Raw genomic sequence first — 21040 nt, forward strand, 5'->3', positions numbered from 1 at the left:
GTTACTGTTTTAATATGCAGGCTAGGGACATGCCAGTGAACAAAAATTCCATAAAATGCAAACGCAAGAAAACAAGGGAATTCACAATAGCAGTTGTCTTCAGGAGTGGAACAAATCTCTTTTTCATTGAACTAAATTCCTTGTCTAAAAGCATATCTATTCCGAAAAGTACTACTCAAGCGTTTTCTTATACAGGCATTTTGATTTTCTGCATAATCTGAAATTCATAACTAAATCCAGTTTGAATTCATTGTACATCACATTCAGACTTGTGTATTGCAAAAAACAATAACCACACAATAACCAGTGGGGGACATATTGTTTTTGCCCTGTCTGTTGGTTTGGTCAAACTTTAACATTTGCCATAACCTTTGCAATATTGAAGATAGCAACTTCATATTTGGCATGCATGTGTATCTCTTGGAGCTGCACATTTTGAGTGGTCGAAGGTCAAGGTCATCCTTCAAGGTCAAAGGTCAAAAAAAAAGAAAAAAAGACAGTGTTTCTGACAAACACATTTCTTCAAATTCTTGTTTTATCATAAAAGAAAGATCTCAGGATTCTCTGCGCTACCATGACATTTTAAATAAGCAATCAAATATAAAAGCCAATTCTTTCCTGGAGGAAGAATGACATGACCTCTAATATTTGCATGCTTTCTGCGATATGATATAACTGTAGTGTATTGACTTTTTAGAAACTTTAAAGTCATATCAGCCCCTTGCAATATTTAGTTCACACATATATTTGAAGGACTCGTGCATGTGTTCGTATGAAGATTGAAACTTGCAAGACAAGACTTATTTATTACTTTAATGTAATTTATTTTTGTCCCCTGCATCCCTGTGCTGAGAAGTCCTTGGAAAAGGTCTGTTTAGCTTTGTCAGCCCTGCTTCACTCAGGCATACTGTTACACTAATAATATCCTTAAAGGTATAAGAAATAAAAGGCTTTTGAGTAGGGCGTAGGGTGTAGCCTATAGAAAAGCTTTAAATGGTGAAGGAATGTAGTGTGGAGTGGTTAGAACTGTACACCCACTTAGATCAGTTTATTGAGCTTGAGGCTAGACTTCCAGAAGTCATGAGTTTGAGCTCAGCACCCTTTTCCTATTTACTTTAGAAACATAGCTGTTTAGTTTAGCATGTTAACATTATACCTCCAAAATGTTTTTAATCAATGTAGATTAAACACCATACAAGTTAACATTTATGAGATACATAATTTATTATTTTAGTTATTATTGTTGTTATTATTATGTTTAAAAAATGTATCTTTTCAGTTGGTGTAAGAGCATAGCAGATCTCAGCAACGATGGCCAACGAACACATATCCAACAGCAAAGAGCGTCTTATACGGTTCCTTAAAACAGGAACGGATAAAAGCTTTTTTCTGCCAGGCAAAAACAAGCACTTTCAGTATGTTGGGAATGCCATGACCCAGATGATAAATGATGGCAGAGGTTTAGAAGCCGTAGAATGCATAAAAAAGGTCCACAGCGAGAAATTGTTCCTTAAGTTAGACCCGATGTTGATGTTTTTAGCCCTTGCTTGTCACTCAAACAATGACATGGCAGTAAAAAAAGCTGCATATGCGCTTGTGGAAATTGTTTGTGAGACGCCAGTGGAGTTATTCAAATGGCTAAAACAAGTTAAGACTTGTTCCCAGCTCACCAAGGGCATTGGTCGTGGACTACGATCCACCGTTTCGAACTGGTATAACTCTAAGGATCCAATGCAGGTGGCAGAGTTTGTGACTCGATACAAGAATGTTGGCAACTGGAGCCACAAAGATGTGTTCAGACTTTGTCACGTGAAGCCTGCAAATGACAGTAAGTCTGACAGGAAACTATACATTAGGGAGGGTATCCTAAAGTCGCTTATGGGTCTTTGAAGTCATAATTTGTGCATTAATTTGGTTGATGCCACTAGGTACATGTACATTGTAGATTGATTATGTGCCATTATTTATTGAGGCGACATGAAATGGCAATTGGGTGCTTATAACTTTAGAAAATTAAAAATGTTTTCATTCACATTAAAATCCTGACAATATTCTATATGGAATAATTGTTCATTTCCACATCTGTAAACAAATTAGTCACTGAACATTTATTAAATGTGAAGTCTGCACAGGCTACTGAGGGACCACAGTTTCTGCTCTTATGAAATGTTCGCTTAATTAAGTAATTAAGGCACAAAGTGTTGTCCCAGATTAGCCTGTGAGGACTCACAGGCTATTCCGGGACAACACTACGCACGTTCATTAAGCTCTGTTTTCCCAGACCGAGGCTCATGTATTTAAAGTGACCTTCTCTGCTTGTTTAAGGTATAGCCTTCATCATAAAGGTTGTTTGCAAGGGCCTCAAGTCAGCCACCGAGGCCTACAAAGAACCCTCAGCAGATATCCAGAAACTTATCACATACTTTGAGGCTGTTGATTTCGTCCGTCACACGGAGGACGGGTTCGCTGCGGCCATGAAGTTGGAAGAGATGGAACTCCATAAGGAACACATCCCGGTGTCCTTGCTCTCTTCCAAAGAGGTTTTATTGCTGTTTTTGCAAGCAGACTTTTTCTTCCCCAGGGCCCTCTCTTGCCACCAGGGCAGGGGAAGCCACTCACATCCACAATGAGGGGGAATTTTGCGTGGTTTTGGGGAATTTTAGAATATCTTTTCACCAACCATTCAACACCTAATATTGCTATATTTTAATGTGATTTACATAAATATACATTTAATCAAAGGTTTGTAGTATTATACTAGCATAGGTATAAAATTAAAAAAAAAAATTAAAAAAAATCATATTTTGGAGGGGGAATTTTTGGCTGAAAAGGGGGAAAAAAGTATACTTTTTTCATGGGGGAAGCCGCCGATATTGGGCGGTAAAAAGTGCAAAACGAGGGCCCTGTGCTCATTTTGGGTATTTGCTTCTTTTTATTTTTGTAAAAGTCCTCTTATTAACCCTTTGCATGCTGGGAAATTTATCGTCTGCTAAAATGTCGTCTGCTGAATTTCTACAATTAGCATTACTTCGATTTTTTTTCAAAAATTACTATCAGAATAGCAAACAGTTTGGATCCAGATGAGACGCCACGTTCTGTGGCGTCTCATCTGGATCCAAACTGTTTGCAAAGACCTTCAAAACTCGGTTCCCGCATTGTAAGGGTTAAAAAAACACTACTTTAATGTAACTCTTTATAATAATTCAAGTTATTATCACAAAATCATGTAAATTATTGTAATATACTTAGTTAGATGTTATTGAAACAAAACTGTTATATTATAATCATTAGACTTCTTTAAAAAAAATCAAATGAGGATTTTTGTTTCAATTTTTTTCACCATTTTGCTATTGGAATGGATCCGTTTAACAGAACAGTAGATACGGCTGAAAAAGGCATGGCAAGTCATGTTTGATTTATTTTATTTTTTTGAGCTTTGCTTATGATGTTAATACCAACTAACACTGTCTTGACACTGTCATTGACATAAGTGTTTGACCAAGAAAGCTTGAATTCTTACACATGTACATGTATTATTATTTAAAACAAAAAAGATCCTTAAAGTCAGCATATTTGAAAACCGGTAATTCTGGGCAAACCAGATAAAAATTTACAAGTGTAGACAAATGTGGGCTTGTGCTTGTTTTGATGACTGTTGATATGATTTGAGCCTCACTGTGGGATACAGGCTTATTGCATGTGCATTAAGCGTTGTCCCAGATTAGTCTGTGAAGTCTGTGCAGGATAAGCAAGGGTGACACTTTCCGCCTTAACTGGATTGTCTCTAAGAAGGGACTTCCTTTAACAATACCATAAAAGCGAGGGCACCGTCCAGGATTCATCTGTGTGGACTTCACTGGCTTATATGAGGCGACACTTTTGGCTCATGCATTAAGTCCAGTTTTCCCAGACCAAAGCTCAAATTATGTCTACAGTGTTTCAACCCTTTCCCCCATAAGAAGTGAAAATGGCTTTTGCAACCAGCATAAAACCAAAACAGCCTGCGAGTAACTCACAGTCTGTTGAGGTTTTATGCTGTTTGCTGCTCATCAGTAACAAAGGATTGGAAATGAAGCCTTTACAACTTGAATTTAGTAAGAAAGGTTTTTAATTAAATATAACTTTCTAAGGGACTACAAATGCATCAAAATACGTATCTAAGTGGTAAAAGGTTAAATACATATCTAAGTGGTAAAAAGTTTAATATGTATTTAAGTGGTAAAAGGTTAAAAACATATCTAAGTGGTAAAGGGTTAAATACGTATCTAAGTGGTAAAGGGTTAAATATGTATCTAAGTGGTAAAGGGTTAAATACCTATCTAAGTGGTAAAGGGTTAAATACATATCTAAGTGTTTAAAGGTTAAATACGTATCTAAGTGGTAAAGGGTTTTAAATGTATCTAAGTGGTTAAAGGTTAAATACATATCTAAGTGGTAAAAGATTAAATACATATCTAAGTGGTAAAAGGTTAAATATATATCTAAGTTGGTAAAAGGTTAAATACATTGTACGTATATAAGTGGTAAAAGGTTAAATACGTATCTAAGTGGTAAAAGGTTAAATACGTATCTAAGTGGTTGAAAAAAGGGTTAAATAAGCACAAGTCTGCTGGTCCTGCACTGGATAATTATTTACTGGTCTTGCTTGGAATTTCATTTTTCATGTAGGCTATATAGAAGCATTTTCTTTATTAAACCCAAAACATACAATTTAAATGTCAACATTTTAGGAGGTTTTCTGCTTTGTAAAAAAGGCCGTAAAACGGACCGGATCCCAAAGCAAACGGACCCGATTCCAAACCAAAATTATTTTTAAAAATCGCAATTTACAATTTTTTATATTTTTTTTTAAATAAAAAAAACTCTCTTATGGCTTATGTTTATTGTCCCCTACCGGTTTCACCGGAGGGGACTTATGGTTTGCGCTCTGTGTGTCCCTCTGTCTGTCTGTCTGTGAGTCTGTCTGTCACACTTTTCTGGATCCTGCAATAACTTCAAAAGTTCTTAATATTTTTTCATGAAACTTGAAACAAGGATAGATGGCAATTTGGACATTATGCACGTCATTTCATTTTGTTCCTACGTCAAAAATTATGGTTGCTATGGCAACAAATAGACTAGAAATACTGCTGAAAATGGTGGTTTTCTGGATCCTGCGATAACTTAAAAAGTTGTTAATATTTTTTCATGAAACTTGCAACATGGATAGATGGTAATATGGACATTATGCACGTCATTTGTTTCTACGTCAAAAATTGTGGTTGCTATGGCAACCCCCCCCCCCCCCAAAAAAAAAAAAAATTGAAAATGGTGGAATTTCTGAAAATGGTGGAGCCGCCGGTAGGGGACCATATTGCTTGACAATAGCCTTGTTGGACTATTATCTCAACTTTTTTTTTAAACATCCTACAAAATATATAACTTAAATTTAGTCCTTTTTGTTGATAAATAATTCCCAAATTTGCCACTTTTATTGATAAAAAAAATCCCAATTTGACCATACTTCTTTTCCCAAAATGGCTAGAAAAAACCCTGCATTTTATTCCCACCCCTACCACAGATCTGGAACAGCCTGCTGTTGAATATGCCCGTGGGGGAGGTGCTGTCTAGTCTCCCGGCACTCAGCCGTAGGGGGTTCCTCACGGTTCCCGACGGCAAAGCTCAGGAGGACCCCATTGTTAGAGAGATCTGCCACAAAGTGTTGCAGAGACTCAAGGATAGTGAAGCCATTGAGAAAGAAAAGTAGGTCTTCAAGTTTTACTTTTCCTTTATTGATTTGTGGTTCAAAATATTATTTTTTCAAGTTTGATCTTCTTCTTTTTTCTCAAACTCAGTTTTCTTTGCTTTGTATCTTAATAGAAAGAAATTTATTAATTTAGAGTATTTTCTAGAAATTTATTAATTGAGAGTATTTTCTGTTTTAACGAAAAGTTATTTGCAGATATTCACCATTTTGTGAATTAAAGATAATTTAAGTTTTTGTATGTTTAACATTTGCTTGACTACATGTTTTTCTGTGTGATTCCCATAAGCTAGACTTATTCTCTTTTTTTCTGGGTTTATACACAATCATAATATTGTTCTCCATGTAAAAACAAATTTATTAATAAGATTTCAAAAATAACACGAAAATTCCACTGTTTTCAGAATCAGCCCTTACTTTATCTACATCGCGATTCGCAATTATGTACATGTGTTCAGTGAGGTTAAAACCTACCATCATGGTAAGGGTGGATCAAGAAAACGTGAGAACCCAAGCAATAACGGGCCAGTCTCCTCCTCTTCCCCATCCCAAGGAAAGAAAAAGAAGCGAAAAGGGAGGAAAACAGAAGAAGGTCAAGGTGATGCAATGACTACGGAGAAGAAAGAAGAAGCTGGAATGACTGCCAAGGCTCGTGCTAATAACCCTGAGTTGTATGACGCAATTCACGATGCTTTCAAGGTCGCAGTCGAGGTTGGTGCATCTGTTACTTTTCAAATAGAACAACAGTTTGGCTTTCAGGGGCACCGTCTGTATGGTTTTTATTGTCCAGTTAAAACAAAATCTTGTTTATTAAATAATTTATGGAATCATCAATGATTTTGTGATCGGCAGTTTGTGGTTTGGTTATTCAGCTAACCTGGGTAATTTTACATAAGGTTTGCTATATCCAGACCAGGGTATCCGCAATCAAATCCCAGTTTAAACCTTTTGCTTTCAATGCTTGAAGGATTATATTTCTGGTGATGTATATTGCTTGCATTTAGTTTTGAAAGTTACTGCCAATTCTAGAAAACAGGAAAAATGCAAATAAAAAGGAAAATATTATCTATTTAAAAAAATATCAAGAAATCACAGCAAATTTGAGAATGGAGAGATTTTTTAGATAAAAATAAATAAAAAAGAGAAACAAAATGTCTGCAAATGATTGCACGAAAGAGACTAGTGAACAGATTGTTGAAATGACAATTGCCTCATTTTTTGTTCATCAAGATAAAAAACATTGCATCAGGGAGTGAAATGACATTAATGAGGAAGACTTATACTGAAAATACATTTTAGTTCATGAATATTCATTAATTGAAATACTGTTAGATATAGTAATAAAGCATTACAAAGCAAAACAAATTAATTATTTGGAGAGTTTCTGTTGGTTCCAATATATTGTGTCACAAAACATGGATCAGTTTAATAAATGATCAAATGCACTTTAAAATGTAATAGTTTGGATCATGGCAAAGTGCTTAAGCTGGTTGCCCTTTATAATACAAAAGTCAGTGGTTCAAACCCAGGTGACATAAACTTTTTATGTCCCCCACCACTATAGTGGGGAACATATTGTTTTCGCCCTGTCTGTTGGTTGGTTTGTTTGTTTGTTTGTGCAAACTTTAACATTTGCCATAACTATGGAGTTCACACAGGCTAATCAGGGAAGACACTGTCCGCTTTATGTAATTTTTAGTTAAAAGGAAGTCTCTTCTAAACCAAAATCCAGTTTAGGCATCCCTGAGAAGCCTGTCAGGACTGCATAGGCTTATCTGGGACGGACAAAACTTTACATACATGCATTAAGTCCCATTTTTGTAAAACAATACTTAATTGTTTATTACAGAAGAACACATCCACTACGGGCAAGTCGTACCTGCTTGCAGTGAAAACAGCAGGCAGCGAGTTCCAGAAAGGTATCCGAGGCACTCCGTCCATCTCTGCGCTGGAGGTCATGTCGTTAATGGCAACCATCTTGAAGAACAAGGAGAGGAATGTGGACTTAGGCTTCTTCACCGCTACGCTGTCGCCCATGAAGTTTCCAAGCGAGCTTGACAATATCATCGAGGAGATTTATAGCCGGGCCGTGCCGGTAAATCTAATTCTTTTATCTTTTGAGCTTTCTTTTAATTGTTCATGTAATTGTGACTTTTGTGACCGGTCTTTGTCCGTCGTACGTCCGTCCGTCCGTTAACATTTGTTCGTAAACACTCTAGAGGCCACATTTATTGTCCGATCTTCATGAAACTTGGTCAGAAGCTTCGTCCCAATGAAATCTCGGTCGAGTTCGAAACTGGGTCGTGCCGGGTCAAAAACTAGGTCACTAGGTCAAAAAAAAAGAAAAAACTTGTAAACACTGTAGAAGTCACATTTCATGCCCAATCTTCATGTAACTTTGTCAAAATGTTTGTCTTAATGATATGTTGGTTGAGTTCAAAAGTGGTTCCGGTCCGTTAAAAACATGGCCACCAGTGGGCGGGGCAGTTTTTCTTATTTGGCTATAGAGAAACCTTGTTAACACTCTGGAAGTCAAAATTTTTGCTCAATCATCATGAAAGTTGGTCAAAACATTGGTTTTATTGATTTCTCGGACGAGTTCGAAAATGGTCCAGATCGGTTTAAAAAAACATGGCCGCCAGTGGACGGGGCATTTTTCTCTATATGTATATAGTGAAAACATGTCAACACTCTAGAAGTCACTTTTTTGGCCCAATTTTCATGAAATTTTGTCAAAACTTTTGTTTCCTAGATAAGTGAGTTAAGTTTGAAAATGGTTCCGGTCCGTTGAAAAACATGGTTGCCAGGGGGAGGTGGCAGTTTTCCTTATATTTATATAGTAAAAAGGCTTGTAAACTATCATGAATTAAGGTCATGTAACATGCAAGACAACTCTTCTAAATATTGCATTTAAGTTTACAGTAGTTACTCCCCTTTGATTATTAATGTTTTCATAATAATACCGTGTAGTTATGTCATTTATGTGTTAATTGTTATTCGAGTTTGGATGTTTGTATGCCCCCTTTCGAAGGGGGCATATAGTGATCGGACTGTCCGTCTGTCCGCCTGTCTGTCTGTCCATCTGTCTGTCTTTCCGTCACACTTTGCGTTTAGGTTTCAAAAGATGCTCATAACTTCTATGTCCCTTGAGATATAACCTTCATATTTGGTATGCATGTGTATATGGACAAGGCCTTTCCATACGCACACAATTTTGTACCCTTGTGACCTTGACCTTGAACTTAGGGTCCCGGTTTAGGTTTTAAAATCTGCGTTTAGGTTTAGAAAAATTCTCATAACTTCTATATCCCTATAGATATAACCTTCATATTTAGTATGCATGTGTATATGGACAAGGCCTTTCCATACGCACAAAATTATTTACCCCTGTGACCTTGACCTTGAACTTAGGGTCGGCGTTAAGGTTTTGAAATCTGCGTTTATGTTTAGAAAAATGCTATAACTTCTATCAAAGCGTTTATAGGGGGCTTATGTCATCCTATGGTGACAGCTCTTGTTTTTAGCTCACCTGTTTGCTCAGTTGAGCTTTTGTGACTGGTCTTTGTCCGTCATCCGTCTGTCCACATTTGTTCGTAAACACTCTAGAGGCCACATTTATTGTCCGATCTTCATGAAACTTGGTCAGAAGATTTATCCCAATGATATCCCATTTAAAAATGGCACCAAATCCAAAAGGAAAGCTTTTAATGTCCCCCACCACTATAGTGGGAGACATATTGTTTTTGCCCTGTCTGCTGGTTTGTTTGTTGCTTTGTTTGTTTGTCCCAACTTTAACATTTGCCATAACTTTTGCAATATTGAAGATAGCAACTTGATATTTGGCATGCATGTGTATCTCATGGAGCTGCACATTTTGAGTGGTGAAAGGTCAAGGTCATCCTTCAAGGTCTAAGGTCAAATATGGGTCAAAATCGCTCATTTAATGTCACTTTTGCAATATTGAAGCTAGCAACTTGATATTTGACATGCATGTGTATCTCATGGAGCTGCATATTTTGAGTGGTGAAAGGTAAAGGTCATCCTTCAAGGTCAAAGGTCATATATATGGGGACATAGTGTTTCACAAACACATCGCTTGTTTTGTTAATTAAATGCATATTGTCGCTGTCGTTCTCAAACCTCGTAGCTACAAAATGCCAAGTTTTCAGGAGAGAGAAAAAACCATCTCATTTTTTTATAACGATGTTTTAAAAATAGAAATTCTGTAAAAATACCAAACAAATGAAGCTGCAAAATACGGTATAAGCCGTAGACGCGTAAGTCATACTGATAAGTCATACTGATGTTCAGAAATGGTAGCTACGATATTTTGTCACCACAGTTGTGTCATTTGTATGAGTACGGAGCGTCCGTGGTATGAGGTACGACAATTCGTCCTGATAGGAAACCTCGTAGCTGCAAATATAAAAACGTTTTTGTCAAATTTGTCGAAACGAAATGACGTACCTATAGATGAAATGACGTCGCTACGACTTTTCGCCAGAAAAAAAGCCAACAATAAAGCTACAACATTTCGTCACGTGCATTTTTCAAGGGCTCTGATTGGCGTAGAGCTACGAGATATAGCACAAAACACGCGCCAGACTTCATATATTCGGAAAAGACGAAAAAACATTTTTGAAAATTTTGGAGCTACGAGGTTTGAGAACGACAGCGACGATATGCATTTCATCAAAAAATACTAATGACTCTGGGGCTGGGAAAATGGGATTTAATGCATGTGCATTGAGTGTCATCCCAGATTTTCCTCTGCTGTCCACACAGGCCTATCAGGAAAGTCACTTTCTGCTTTTATGAAATTTTTCTTTTAAAGGAAGTCTCCTCTAAAAGAAGTCCAGACTGCACCGGAAAATATTGGACCACATTTTAGGGGCATGCATGAAGCTGCATTTTTATCAGAGTGAATTGAATATTAACTGCTTCTGTTTCCCCTGTTTCTAGGACCTGACGCTGGCATGTGACCCTGCTGCACCAGTGACCTGGGCCCTGGAGAAGAAGAAGCCCTATGACGTGTTCCTGGTGATGTCTGATGGTGCAGAGACTCTGGGGGAGGACTCCCCTGCCAGCAAACTGCTGGAGTATAGACAGCAGATGAACTTGCCTGACACCAAGTATGGCCGTTTTTTATTAAGTTATCCCCTGCCAAAGGTGCAGGGATATAGAATCGACTTTGTCAATCAGTCCGTCCGTCAAAAAAATGTTTTGAGCAGGGGATATCAATTCCACAAATTTACATGTTTATTTTGGTTTCAATTTATGTATTTAAGCCTGATTGAATCAAAAGCCTTAGGCTTATTAAAATGATATCATGTCTGTTTCCTGGGTAGAACACGTACTAGGTGTCTTTAGGGGAGATCAGAAGACCGTATCCATCGTAGGGATTGAACCTGTGACCTCCAGATCGCTAGACAGACACCGTATCCACTGCGCCAAGGCAATAAGCGTACATTAAAGGAATACAATGCTCTGAAGTTATTAATTTTGATATGTGGAACACACGAACATACATGATACCAAGTATTGCTATTGAACACTACGGGGGTTTTACAGTTAACAAGGATTTAAGTGGCCCTGAGTTTGGAATTTTGATATGTGGAACACACAAACATTCCTGATGCCAGGTGGCTGTCATACTACTCTCTAGGGGGACTTCAACAATAATTAAGGATTTATATTACCCGGAGTTAAAATTTGTATGGGTCATACACACCAACATACCTGATACAAAGTATCATGGTTAGCGAACACTGGCGGGGGGGGGTATTTCAATAAGAAACAAGAAACAATGAATTATCCTGAATAAAAAAATAAGAATGAATTACCCTTATACATTCAAGATACAAAATATGAAAAGCGTACATTTTGGGTGATTTAACAGAAATTAAGGATTTAAATTATCTTGTCAATCGATTTGTCACTATCAATATGTCAACATAAAATAGTAAAACTGGAGCTTACCATTTCCACATGTCTCAACTGACTAAACTTAATTAAATTAAGATATCTCACTATGAATTATGGATGAACAGGAGACTTTTAAGCCCCTAGTCACCCACACATGTTGATGTCGATTCCTGAAACAATCCCAGTGGACTGAAATATTAAAAGAATTTGGGTCTAATTGTTATTACATGTACACTATCTTAAGCAGATTTAGTTTGGAAATCATTGTGAATATCTATGAATATTCTATAAATGAAGGTTGTTTATGTCCCATGGTAGTTTATTGAACATTTTAAAATGAGCTTCCCTTATTTCACTCTCCATTCCAGAATGGTTCTATGTGGATTGGCAGCTCCGAAACTAGACTTTGCCCAGGCCAGCGGTATGTTGGACATCGGGGGCTTCGACGCAACAGTTCCCTCCCTTATACACCAGTTTATCACTGGAAAGCTAGACACACTGTAGGATAGAGAGAAAAATCCTGGACTTTCGATGATTTCCAGAAATTTCAGCCCATGAAAGGATGGAACACAGGATAGAGAAACATCCTAAAATTTCGATGATTGGCTTATATTTAAGCCAATTGGTTGTTTGACTTTTTATGTTGAAATTCGACTCCTTACAGAGGTAAAAGGATTAACCACCCCATGTTGATTTATGGCCAATATTCCTTCCTTAAAAGATTTGAGATGGTACAAATCAGTGTTGCATCATTTGTGGTGTTAGGTGGACATGCTTTAGAAAATGTTTTTTCAACTACTGTATGTTACATTATACGGTGCAATAAAACAATTAAAAAAAACTGAGATTTTTCTTGTTGGGCTGAAGTAAATTCATGACATACAGTAGATTCTGTTCACTTGAATATCCCATTGGTAACTTCCAAATGTTTAATTTATATGCTCCCCCAAAATTTATTTTGGGGGGAGCATATAGTCGCCGCTTTGTCTGTCTGTGTGTACCAAGAGGAGATGTGCATATTATCAGCGGGTTCTGCTCGGATGATTTTTCACAGAGTTATGGCCCTTTGAAATTTTCTATAAAAAATTCTTGTCCCCCCCAACTACTGTGCCCTCAAGACGTTTCCTTTTATCTGAATATATAGTGCATTATTGTGACAAAAAAAACCTTTGCGGAGCATCACCCGTCTCTGACGGTTTCTTGTTCTTAGTATTCATAGATGGAGTAAGTTATATTCTCATATATTTTACGTTTTATGCGATAGATATTGGTCTTATATGTTGTAAAAGTGTAACATATACTATCAAACAATGTGATTTATATTTTTTAAATGCTTAGACATACATAATTTAAGCCTTTTTTTCTACTCTTAAACCTGTTCTGTTATTGAAGACTCCCGTGTTTGCAATGTGTTTGGTCTGCAGATTACACCTACTGCCTGTCAATAGACACAGCATGCAAGTATGGTGTGAAATTGACATTGGCTGTCACGTAAGCGTGCCAGTCTAAAACTGGAGATTTGGTGAGTGATATGCAGTTAAGTGGAATCTATTGACTTTTGTGTTACCCTTATTTATCCACTTGTATCATGAAAGACACGGAAAAGCAACTAAAAGCGAGAATTTTACCATACAGTCACATATGGGCCAGTGGCAAACAAACACCCATGACAAATTGGCGGGAAATGTGTTTTTTATTTCGCCCATCTGCTTTCTTTCTATCATGCTTTTTTGAAGCAAAAGGACTGTTTGCTTCATTTGGGACACAATCTGTGACACATCTGGATGTTTTAAGTTTTTCATTTAGATGCAACATTTTAGATTATGAATATTACAAGTAATTTACTGTGTAAACTTACTTCTATGTGTAATTTGGTGAAGAAATGTGTTCATATTTTAATAATGAAATATTTTTGTATTGTGACAAAGTGATGTCTTTTTATTACAAATGACCACCCATAAAAAGTGTTATGAAATTGTTAACAGTTATATAAATTTATTGTTATTGAATATATTTATTTATTGATTTTACATGTCATTCATTACAATTGTTTTGAAATTTTGACAATCTGAATTTTGCTTTGGCATAGTCTGGTTGAATGTAAAGTTGAATGCCCATTTAAGTCAATCATCTTTTTTATGTGAAAAAAAAGCAGATTGAAAATTCAATTTTCATGTGTTTTGACATTGGTTAAAGGCTCTATAAAGGTGAAGATCCGTAATTATTTACCGATTTTTAAATATTTTTTTCATATTTTATAAAGGTTATCAAAAAACAATATATATATGCTGTTGGACATTACAATAAAAAATAAGCAAAACAACTTGTTTTGAGCTCAAAATAAAGTGTCCTCTAAGTCAATTGTGTTTACAAACAATCAGTTTACAATGTATTTACATCGCTGTTTACTCGGAAAAGAGAAAGTGAAAGTGACTCAGGTCACCAAAAATATAACAATGATTTTTCACGCTTTCCGGTATCACCCACAAAGTAGGTCTCTTCTTAATGGTTAAAACGTTTGTAGTGATCTAATAAGTTACTTTCTGCTGGTTAAAAGTTGTTTAAAATAGAATTTAAATTGAATTTTCTTTCGGCTTTTTTTAAGCATATTTCACCGCTCTGAGGCTACACATCACGTTAGTTGCGAAAATGTAAACATTTCTTCCAATTATGAAACGGGTTTATCTTCCATAATTCTTGACAACGTTGTACCTAAGCTGTTTTATTAGCAGTTTTTATGCAAGAGTAACTGAAATCCGGTAAAAATTAGACCAGTTGATATGCATAATAATTGGATTTGTCACCTTTATAGAGCCTTTAACTTTAAATTTCGTCCAAAGGCAAAACATACCATGTCATTCAGTTCTTGGAATTGTGTATCACTGGGTAACAGTAGTGTTACTAAAATATAAGCTGGTATTATTGTTTTCATTTATAACTAAGTGGGCATAATATGGCTGAGTTGCTCAAAATTAATAGCCCCTAGTTCATAAGCATTTGGATAACCTGGCATTGATTGAAATCATAGACTCATAACTATCATTAAAAAAACTAATGACTATTTACACATAACAAGGTATTTAAACTTATCTAACCGTATTGATGTCCATTTTACTTATTGTCCCCTTCCGGTGAAACCAGAGGGGACTTTTGGTTTGAGCTCTGTCTGTCAGAGTGTCACACTTTTCTGAATCCTGCGATAACTTCTTCATATTTTGTCATGAAACTTGAAACATGGGCTGATGGCAATAAGGACATTATGCACGTCATTTCATTTTGTTCCTACGTCAAGAATTCTGGTTGCTATATATAAAAAATAAATCTGAAAATAGTGGAGTTTCACCGGTAGGGGACCATATTCCTTGGCAATCTCTTGTTTCTAATTCTTCAGGCATGCTTTTGTCATTTTTCATTGATTGAGTTTGCAATGCGAGTTTCTTCTGCTCAGTGAATGTGCAGTTTATTTGCAATGAAATATTGCCTTACCGTTGTTATTGTATGTTTGTTTCATATCTGTTGCTGGTTTAAGTTGTTGACTAATATATGCATGTTCTGTATTGCAACATGTAAATTGTATTCCCCACATTTGTATTGATTCGTACAATATAAGCAGTGTTGGGATATATTTTTACTCGTATTTATTGATTTGTAACCAATACACGTAACCTTTCCATAGACAATTCCTAGGTCTTTCATTTTGGGTTTGGGCAATTTTTATCAAAGTGATGCCTTTATGACCAGTTTTGTGATTTCATGATACAGATTTTGCAAGTTGTATTTGCATTAGTTGTGGGATCATGGTTTTATAGTGTGTGCACAATTAAAGAAATTCATTTCCATTTGCTGAAGTTGTTTCTTAAGAAATATGATTCATCATTTAAGAAAAAATTTGAAATTTATAAAATGTAGCGGTATAAGTTTGCATGTAATAAGCTATTTGTTGAGTAATATGTAATAAATATGGATAGTTTTTACATACATGTATTTACCCTTTACCACTTAGAAACGTATTTTGATGGATTTGTAGCCCCTTAGAAAGTTATATTTAATTAAAGACATTTCTTACTAGATTCAAGTTTTAAAGGCTTCATTTCCAACCTTTAGATACTGATGAGCAGCAAACAGCATAAAACCTGATCAGACTGAGAGGTACTCGCAGGCTGTTCTGGTTGCTCGTTGCATATACATGTAGCTGTTCTGATTTTATGCTGTTTTCATATAGCAATTTTCACCTCTGAGTCCGAAAGGGTTAAGACATTCAACACAGTTTGCATGAAAATATATTATCAAATACATACTTCCATTACACAAAATTATGCTGGTACTTTTTTGCATTGTTAATTGTAGTAGAACTGCAATTTTTCATCTTAATTGATTTTCAGGAATATGATACAACATTTTGAATCATTATGCATTTAATTTAAGTATTGATTATGCAATTTCAGTTTGTATGCTTTATACATTTTATATTTATTATGCCCCCCTTCGAAGAAGAGGGGGTATATTGTTTTGCACATGTCGGTTCGTCCGTCGGTCCATCCACCAGATGGTTTCCGGATGATAACTCAAGAACGCTTAGGCCTAGGATCATGAAACTTCATAGGTACATTGATCATGAATGGCAGATGACCCCTATTGATTTTCGGGTCACTAGGTCAAAGGTCAATGTCACAGTTACTCGAAATAGTTAAACCGTTTCTGGATGATAACTCAAGAATGCTTAGGCCTAGGATCATGAAACTTCATAGGTACATTGATCATGACTGGCAGATGACCCCTATTGATTTTCAGGTCACTAGGTCAAAGGTCAAGGCCACAGTGACTCGAAATAGTAAAATGGTTTTAGGATGATAACTCAAGAATGCTTACGCCTAGGATCATGAAACTTCATAGGAACATTGACCATGACTGGCAGATGACCCCTATTGATTTTCAGGTCACTAGGTCAAAGGTCAAGGTCACAGTGACTCGAAACAGTAAAATAATTTCCGGATGATAACTCAAGAATGCCTTCACCTAGGATCATGAAACTTCATAGGTACATTGATAATGACTGGCAGATGACCCCTATTGATTTTCAGGTCACAAGGTCAAAGTCAAAGTGACTCGAAATTGTAAAATGGTTTCCGGATGATAACTCAAGAATGCTTACGCCTAGGATCATGAAACTTCATAGGTACATTGATCATGACTGGCAGATAACCCCTATTAATTTTCAGGTCACTAGGTCAAAGGTCAAGGTCACAGTGACTCGAAACAGTTAAATGGTTTCCGGATGATAACTCAAGAATAATTAGGCCTAGGATCATGAAACTTCATAGGTACATTGATCATGACTGGCAGATGACCCCTATTGATTTTCAGGTCACTAGGTCAAAGGTTAAGGTCACAGTGACAAAACATATTCTTACAATGGCTGCCACTACAACTGACAGCCCATATGGGGGGCATGCATGTTTTACAAACAGCCCTTGTTGAAGTATTCATTAGTGATTATGTTATAAATAATTGATATGTAAGGTTTTGTGAAGTTCACCATAACTGTGTCCCGATAGTTAAATATTGCTTTCAGAGAAAAACAAAAATTATATTATGTCACATTAGTAAAAGATGTTTTTTTAAAGGTTTGCCCCTAAGTTTCAACACAAGATCGGGTGGTGAATTTTTTTACAGTAAATTGAAATATTTTTATCCAAAGTAACATTTGCATGCAGATCTGGTTTTCAGTAATTCAGTCATATCTGGGAATTCTATCACACAGTTCATGTATATTTTATATCGAGGTTCAATTGGTAAAAATACGAGTGAATAACCTTTTTAATATGGATTTATTGATACAAGAAAAAGCTTTATTCAGTAGGGATAATAAGGACATATATGCATTTTTGTTTACTTTTACTGAAAAACTGTAATTCGTTTTGAAAACTGAGCTTAGTAATTGTTTTGTGTTTCTGATGTATTATTCCTGTGTTATTGTTGGCAATGATGGAAGCTGCGTTTGACTCACGTTGGTACTAAAAATTTTCAGTATACTTTAAGTGAGATTGTAGGATTTTTAACCAGGTTTTCCGAAGGAAAAAACTGGTTATTAGATTGGCGAATGCGGGCGGGCTGGCTGGCTGGCTGGCTGGCTGGAGGGCTGGCGGGCGGGCGGGCGGAACAAGCTTGTCCGGGCCATAACTATGTCGTTCATTGTCAGATTTTAAAATCATTTGGCACATTTGTTCACCATCATTGGACGGTGTGTCGCGCGAAATTATTACGTCGATATCTCCAAGGTCAAGGTCACACTTTGAGTTCAAAGGTCAAAAATTGCCATAAATGAGCTTGTCCTGGCCATAACTATGTCATTCATTGTGAGATTTTAAAATCATTTGGCACATTTGTTCACCATCATGGGACGGTGTGTCGCACGAAAGAATCACGTCAATATCTCCAATGTCAAGGTCGCCACGACTAAAAATAGATTTAAAAAAAAAAAAATTACAAAGGGGGTTAATTTTGTTTGTTCATTTCAAAAGTTCATTTTGAGTTTTCTCCCTTTATCAGATTTTTTTTCACAATGAAAACCTGGTTTTGTGACAATTTTGTCCCTTGTTATGTGTTAAATTGTAATATATAGTAAAAATATGTTACAATAACACAAAATAGGCAAGAAAAATTATACATTTAAGACGAATTTCATAAAATGCAGCAAAGACAATTAGCGCCCTTCGTCACAATCTGACAAATCTATTTTGTACATATTTTCCTACAATAACCATACCATTTGTCTTTTTATTAAGATCGGAGTTAGTGTTTGTGTGTGGTATGAATAGAAAAATTGCAGGAAATTTAAATGATCCGTAAAACTAAATTTAGATTCACATCATACATGCATGATATACATGCTGGCAAATTCGACTGTTCAGACATTTTTGATTTCAGAATTAAATATCTGGCTTATTTCGCATTTTTTGACACATGTTCTTCTTAACTTTTATTTTAATCTATATTTACAAATTTACAAAATCGTACAATCTCACTTTAATTTATTTGTTTTACCAGTATGTGCTGTTGTACGCACATTTTTATCGAATCTCTTTTTGAGTTGCTGTTGCTCATTTTAATGGATCAAATGCAGTTATTTTTTTCAAGACAGGCATGTTGATACTGTTGGGTTTATGCTATACATGTATTATTATAGAATTATGTTGTGTACTTCTAACCATGTAAATGTACAATAGAGACGTTAGAATGTATTGTTTATATCAAACTCTTAAGACACAAAATACTTCACAACATTAAATATACAAAGCAATTTGTTTTTAACGCTTACAAATCATATGTTAGTTCAATACTTGTAAAATAAGTTTTTGGTGAAATGTTCAGTAGTGAAATGTAACAAGTAATTCCCACCTTCAAAAGGTATACTCTGATATCTTAATTTTTTGAAAAATAAAAGAGTTTTGTAGAGGTCCATGCAAAATATGTAGATAATAACAATATGTACTCTGTTGTTTAAAAAATAATAATTCTTAGTTGTTAGTGATACGTTGTATTCAAATAACCAATTTATGATCCATTTTGTTTATGATATATGTACCGAAATTGTACAGTTATACAAATCCTCCAATACAGCTTTGTAATTAACAAATGGCTTGTTATGCCTTGGTTCCTCTCTAGCCAGACATTCACATGCACAGGAGTAGCAAGGAGGCTCAAGGTCACTCACCTCTTAGTTGCTCACCTGACGTGTTCTGAGCAGCTTATAGGATGTTCTACAACCATTTTTGAACTCGGCCAAAATATAATTAGAACCAGTGTGCCAAAAAAAGTGTCATGATGATTGGGGAAAAATGCAACATCTACAATGTTTGCACCATTTTACTCTAGCCATAAAAGACTTTCCTGCCCCCTGGTGCCCATTTTTGCCATGGTTCCGAATATTTTTATGCCCCCTTCAAGGAAGAGGGGGTATATTGCTTTGCTCATGTCGGTCTGTCTGTCGGTCCGTCCACCAGGTGGTTGTCAGATGATAACTCAAGAACGCTTGGGCCTAGGATCATGAAACTTCATAGGTACATTGATCATGACTCGCAGATGACCCCTATAGATTTTGAGGTCAAAGGTCAAGGTCACGGTGACCCGAAATAGTAAAATGGTTTTTAGATGATAACTCAAGAATGCATACACGGCCAACAGGGCGAACTCTGAACAATATAACTGAAGCAACTGGTCTGTAATCCTAAATCTATAATTATCAGTCCAATGAAACATCATCCCTTGAGTAAAATAAAGTGGATCAGTAAAAATATTATCAGAATATGATTTTTTTTGTATATTTTGTATATTAAATATTGTGTTAATGTTTAATTTTGTTGATTAATATAAATATAAGCAGGACAGGGGAGGTAATACACTATTATATCTTTCTTATATACAGGGGAAATAAATGCAATAAGTTAAAATTTCATGTTTAATGAATAGAGGATATCACCCCCGCCAATTTTTTTTTTAAACATCAGCTAATAAATAACCACACCCCACATTAAAACCCTCCTCTCACCCTCCACCCCCTACCCCCCCCCCAATTTTTTTTTAAACATCTAATAAATAACCACACCCCACATTATACCCGCCTCTCACTCCCCCCTACCCCCCCCACCCCCCCCCCAATTTTTTTTTAAACATTAATAAATTACCACACCCCACATTATACCCCCCCTCTCACTCCCCCCTACACCCCCTACCCCCCCCCCCCCCCCCCCCCCAATTTTTTTAAACATCTAATAAATTAACCCCACCCCACATTATTACCACCCCTCTCATCCCCCCTACCCCCCCCCACCAAAAAAAAAATAATTTTTTTTTAAAAACATCTAATAAATTCCACACCCCATATTATACCCCCCTCTCACTCCCCCACCCCCCCCACCCCCCAATATTTTTTTAAAAACATCTAATAAATAACCCCACCCCACATTATTACCACCCATCTCACCACCCCACCCCCCCTACTCCCCACCCCCACCCCAATTTTTTTTTAAACATCTTATAAATTACCACACCCCACATTATAACCCCCCCCTACCCCCCTCACCCTCCCCCCAAAAAATTGTTTTTTTTAAACATCTAATAAATTACCACACCCCACATTATACCCCCCTCTCACTCCCCCTACCCCCACCTCACCCCCCAATTTTTTTTAAACATCTAATAAATAACCCCACCCCACATTATTACCCACCCCCTCTCACCCCCCCCCCCCCAATTTTTTTTTTTTAAACATCTTATAAATTACCCCACCCCACATAATTACCCCCCTCTCACCTCCCCACCCGCCCTACCCCCCCCCCAATTTTTTTTTAAACATATAAATAACCACACCCC

General features: G+C 36.4%; 1 protein-coding gene and 1 long non-coding RNA gene across 13 annotated transcripts in view; one reads left to right on the top strand and one right to left on the bottom strand.

Moving 5' to 3' along the window:
• The window catches only part of LOC127838190 (uncharacterized), a 451449-nt gene that overhangs the window by 321205 nt on the left and 109204 nt on the right, over positions 1 to 21040 (bottom strand). The window lies entirely within an intron of this gene.
• The window catches only part of LOC127838178 (RNA-binding protein RO60-like), a 34120-nt gene that overhangs the window by 4468 nt on the left and 8612 nt on the right, over positions 1 to 21040 (top strand). For 5 of the 12 annotated variants that reach the window (XR_008029697.1, XR_008029696.1, XR_008029694.1 and 2 more), the window contains exons 2-6: positions 1280 to 1828; positions 2326 to 2540; positions 5561 to 5742; positions 6148 to 6454; positions 7593 to 7838. Coding sequence is in view for 3 of the 12 variants with exons in the window: in XM_052365759.1 (XP_052221719.1) it covers positions 1312 to 1828; positions 2326 to 2540; positions 5561 to 5742; positions 6148 to 6454; positions 7593 to 7838 (1467 nt within the window). In the remaining 9 variants the exon portion in view is untranslated. Of the gene's footprint in view, positions 1 to 1279; positions 1829 to 2325; positions 2541 to 5560; positions 5743 to 6147; positions 6455 to 7592; positions 7839 to 10705; positions 10876 to 12036; positions 16645 to 16887; positions 17033 to 21040 lie in introns of all 12 variants that reach the window. The other 7 variants (XR_008029699.1, XR_008029700.1, XR_008029701.1 and 4 more) reach the window with 7 other exon arrangements.

Source organism: Dreissena polymorpha, chromosome 7, assembly GCF_020536995.1.
Source record: "Dreissena polymorpha isolate Duluth1 chromosome 7, UMN_Dpol_1.0, whole genome shotgun sequence".
Classification (NCBI taxonomy): Eukaryota; Metazoa; Mollusca; class Bivalvia; order Myida; family Dreissenidae; genus Dreissena; species Dreissena polymorpha.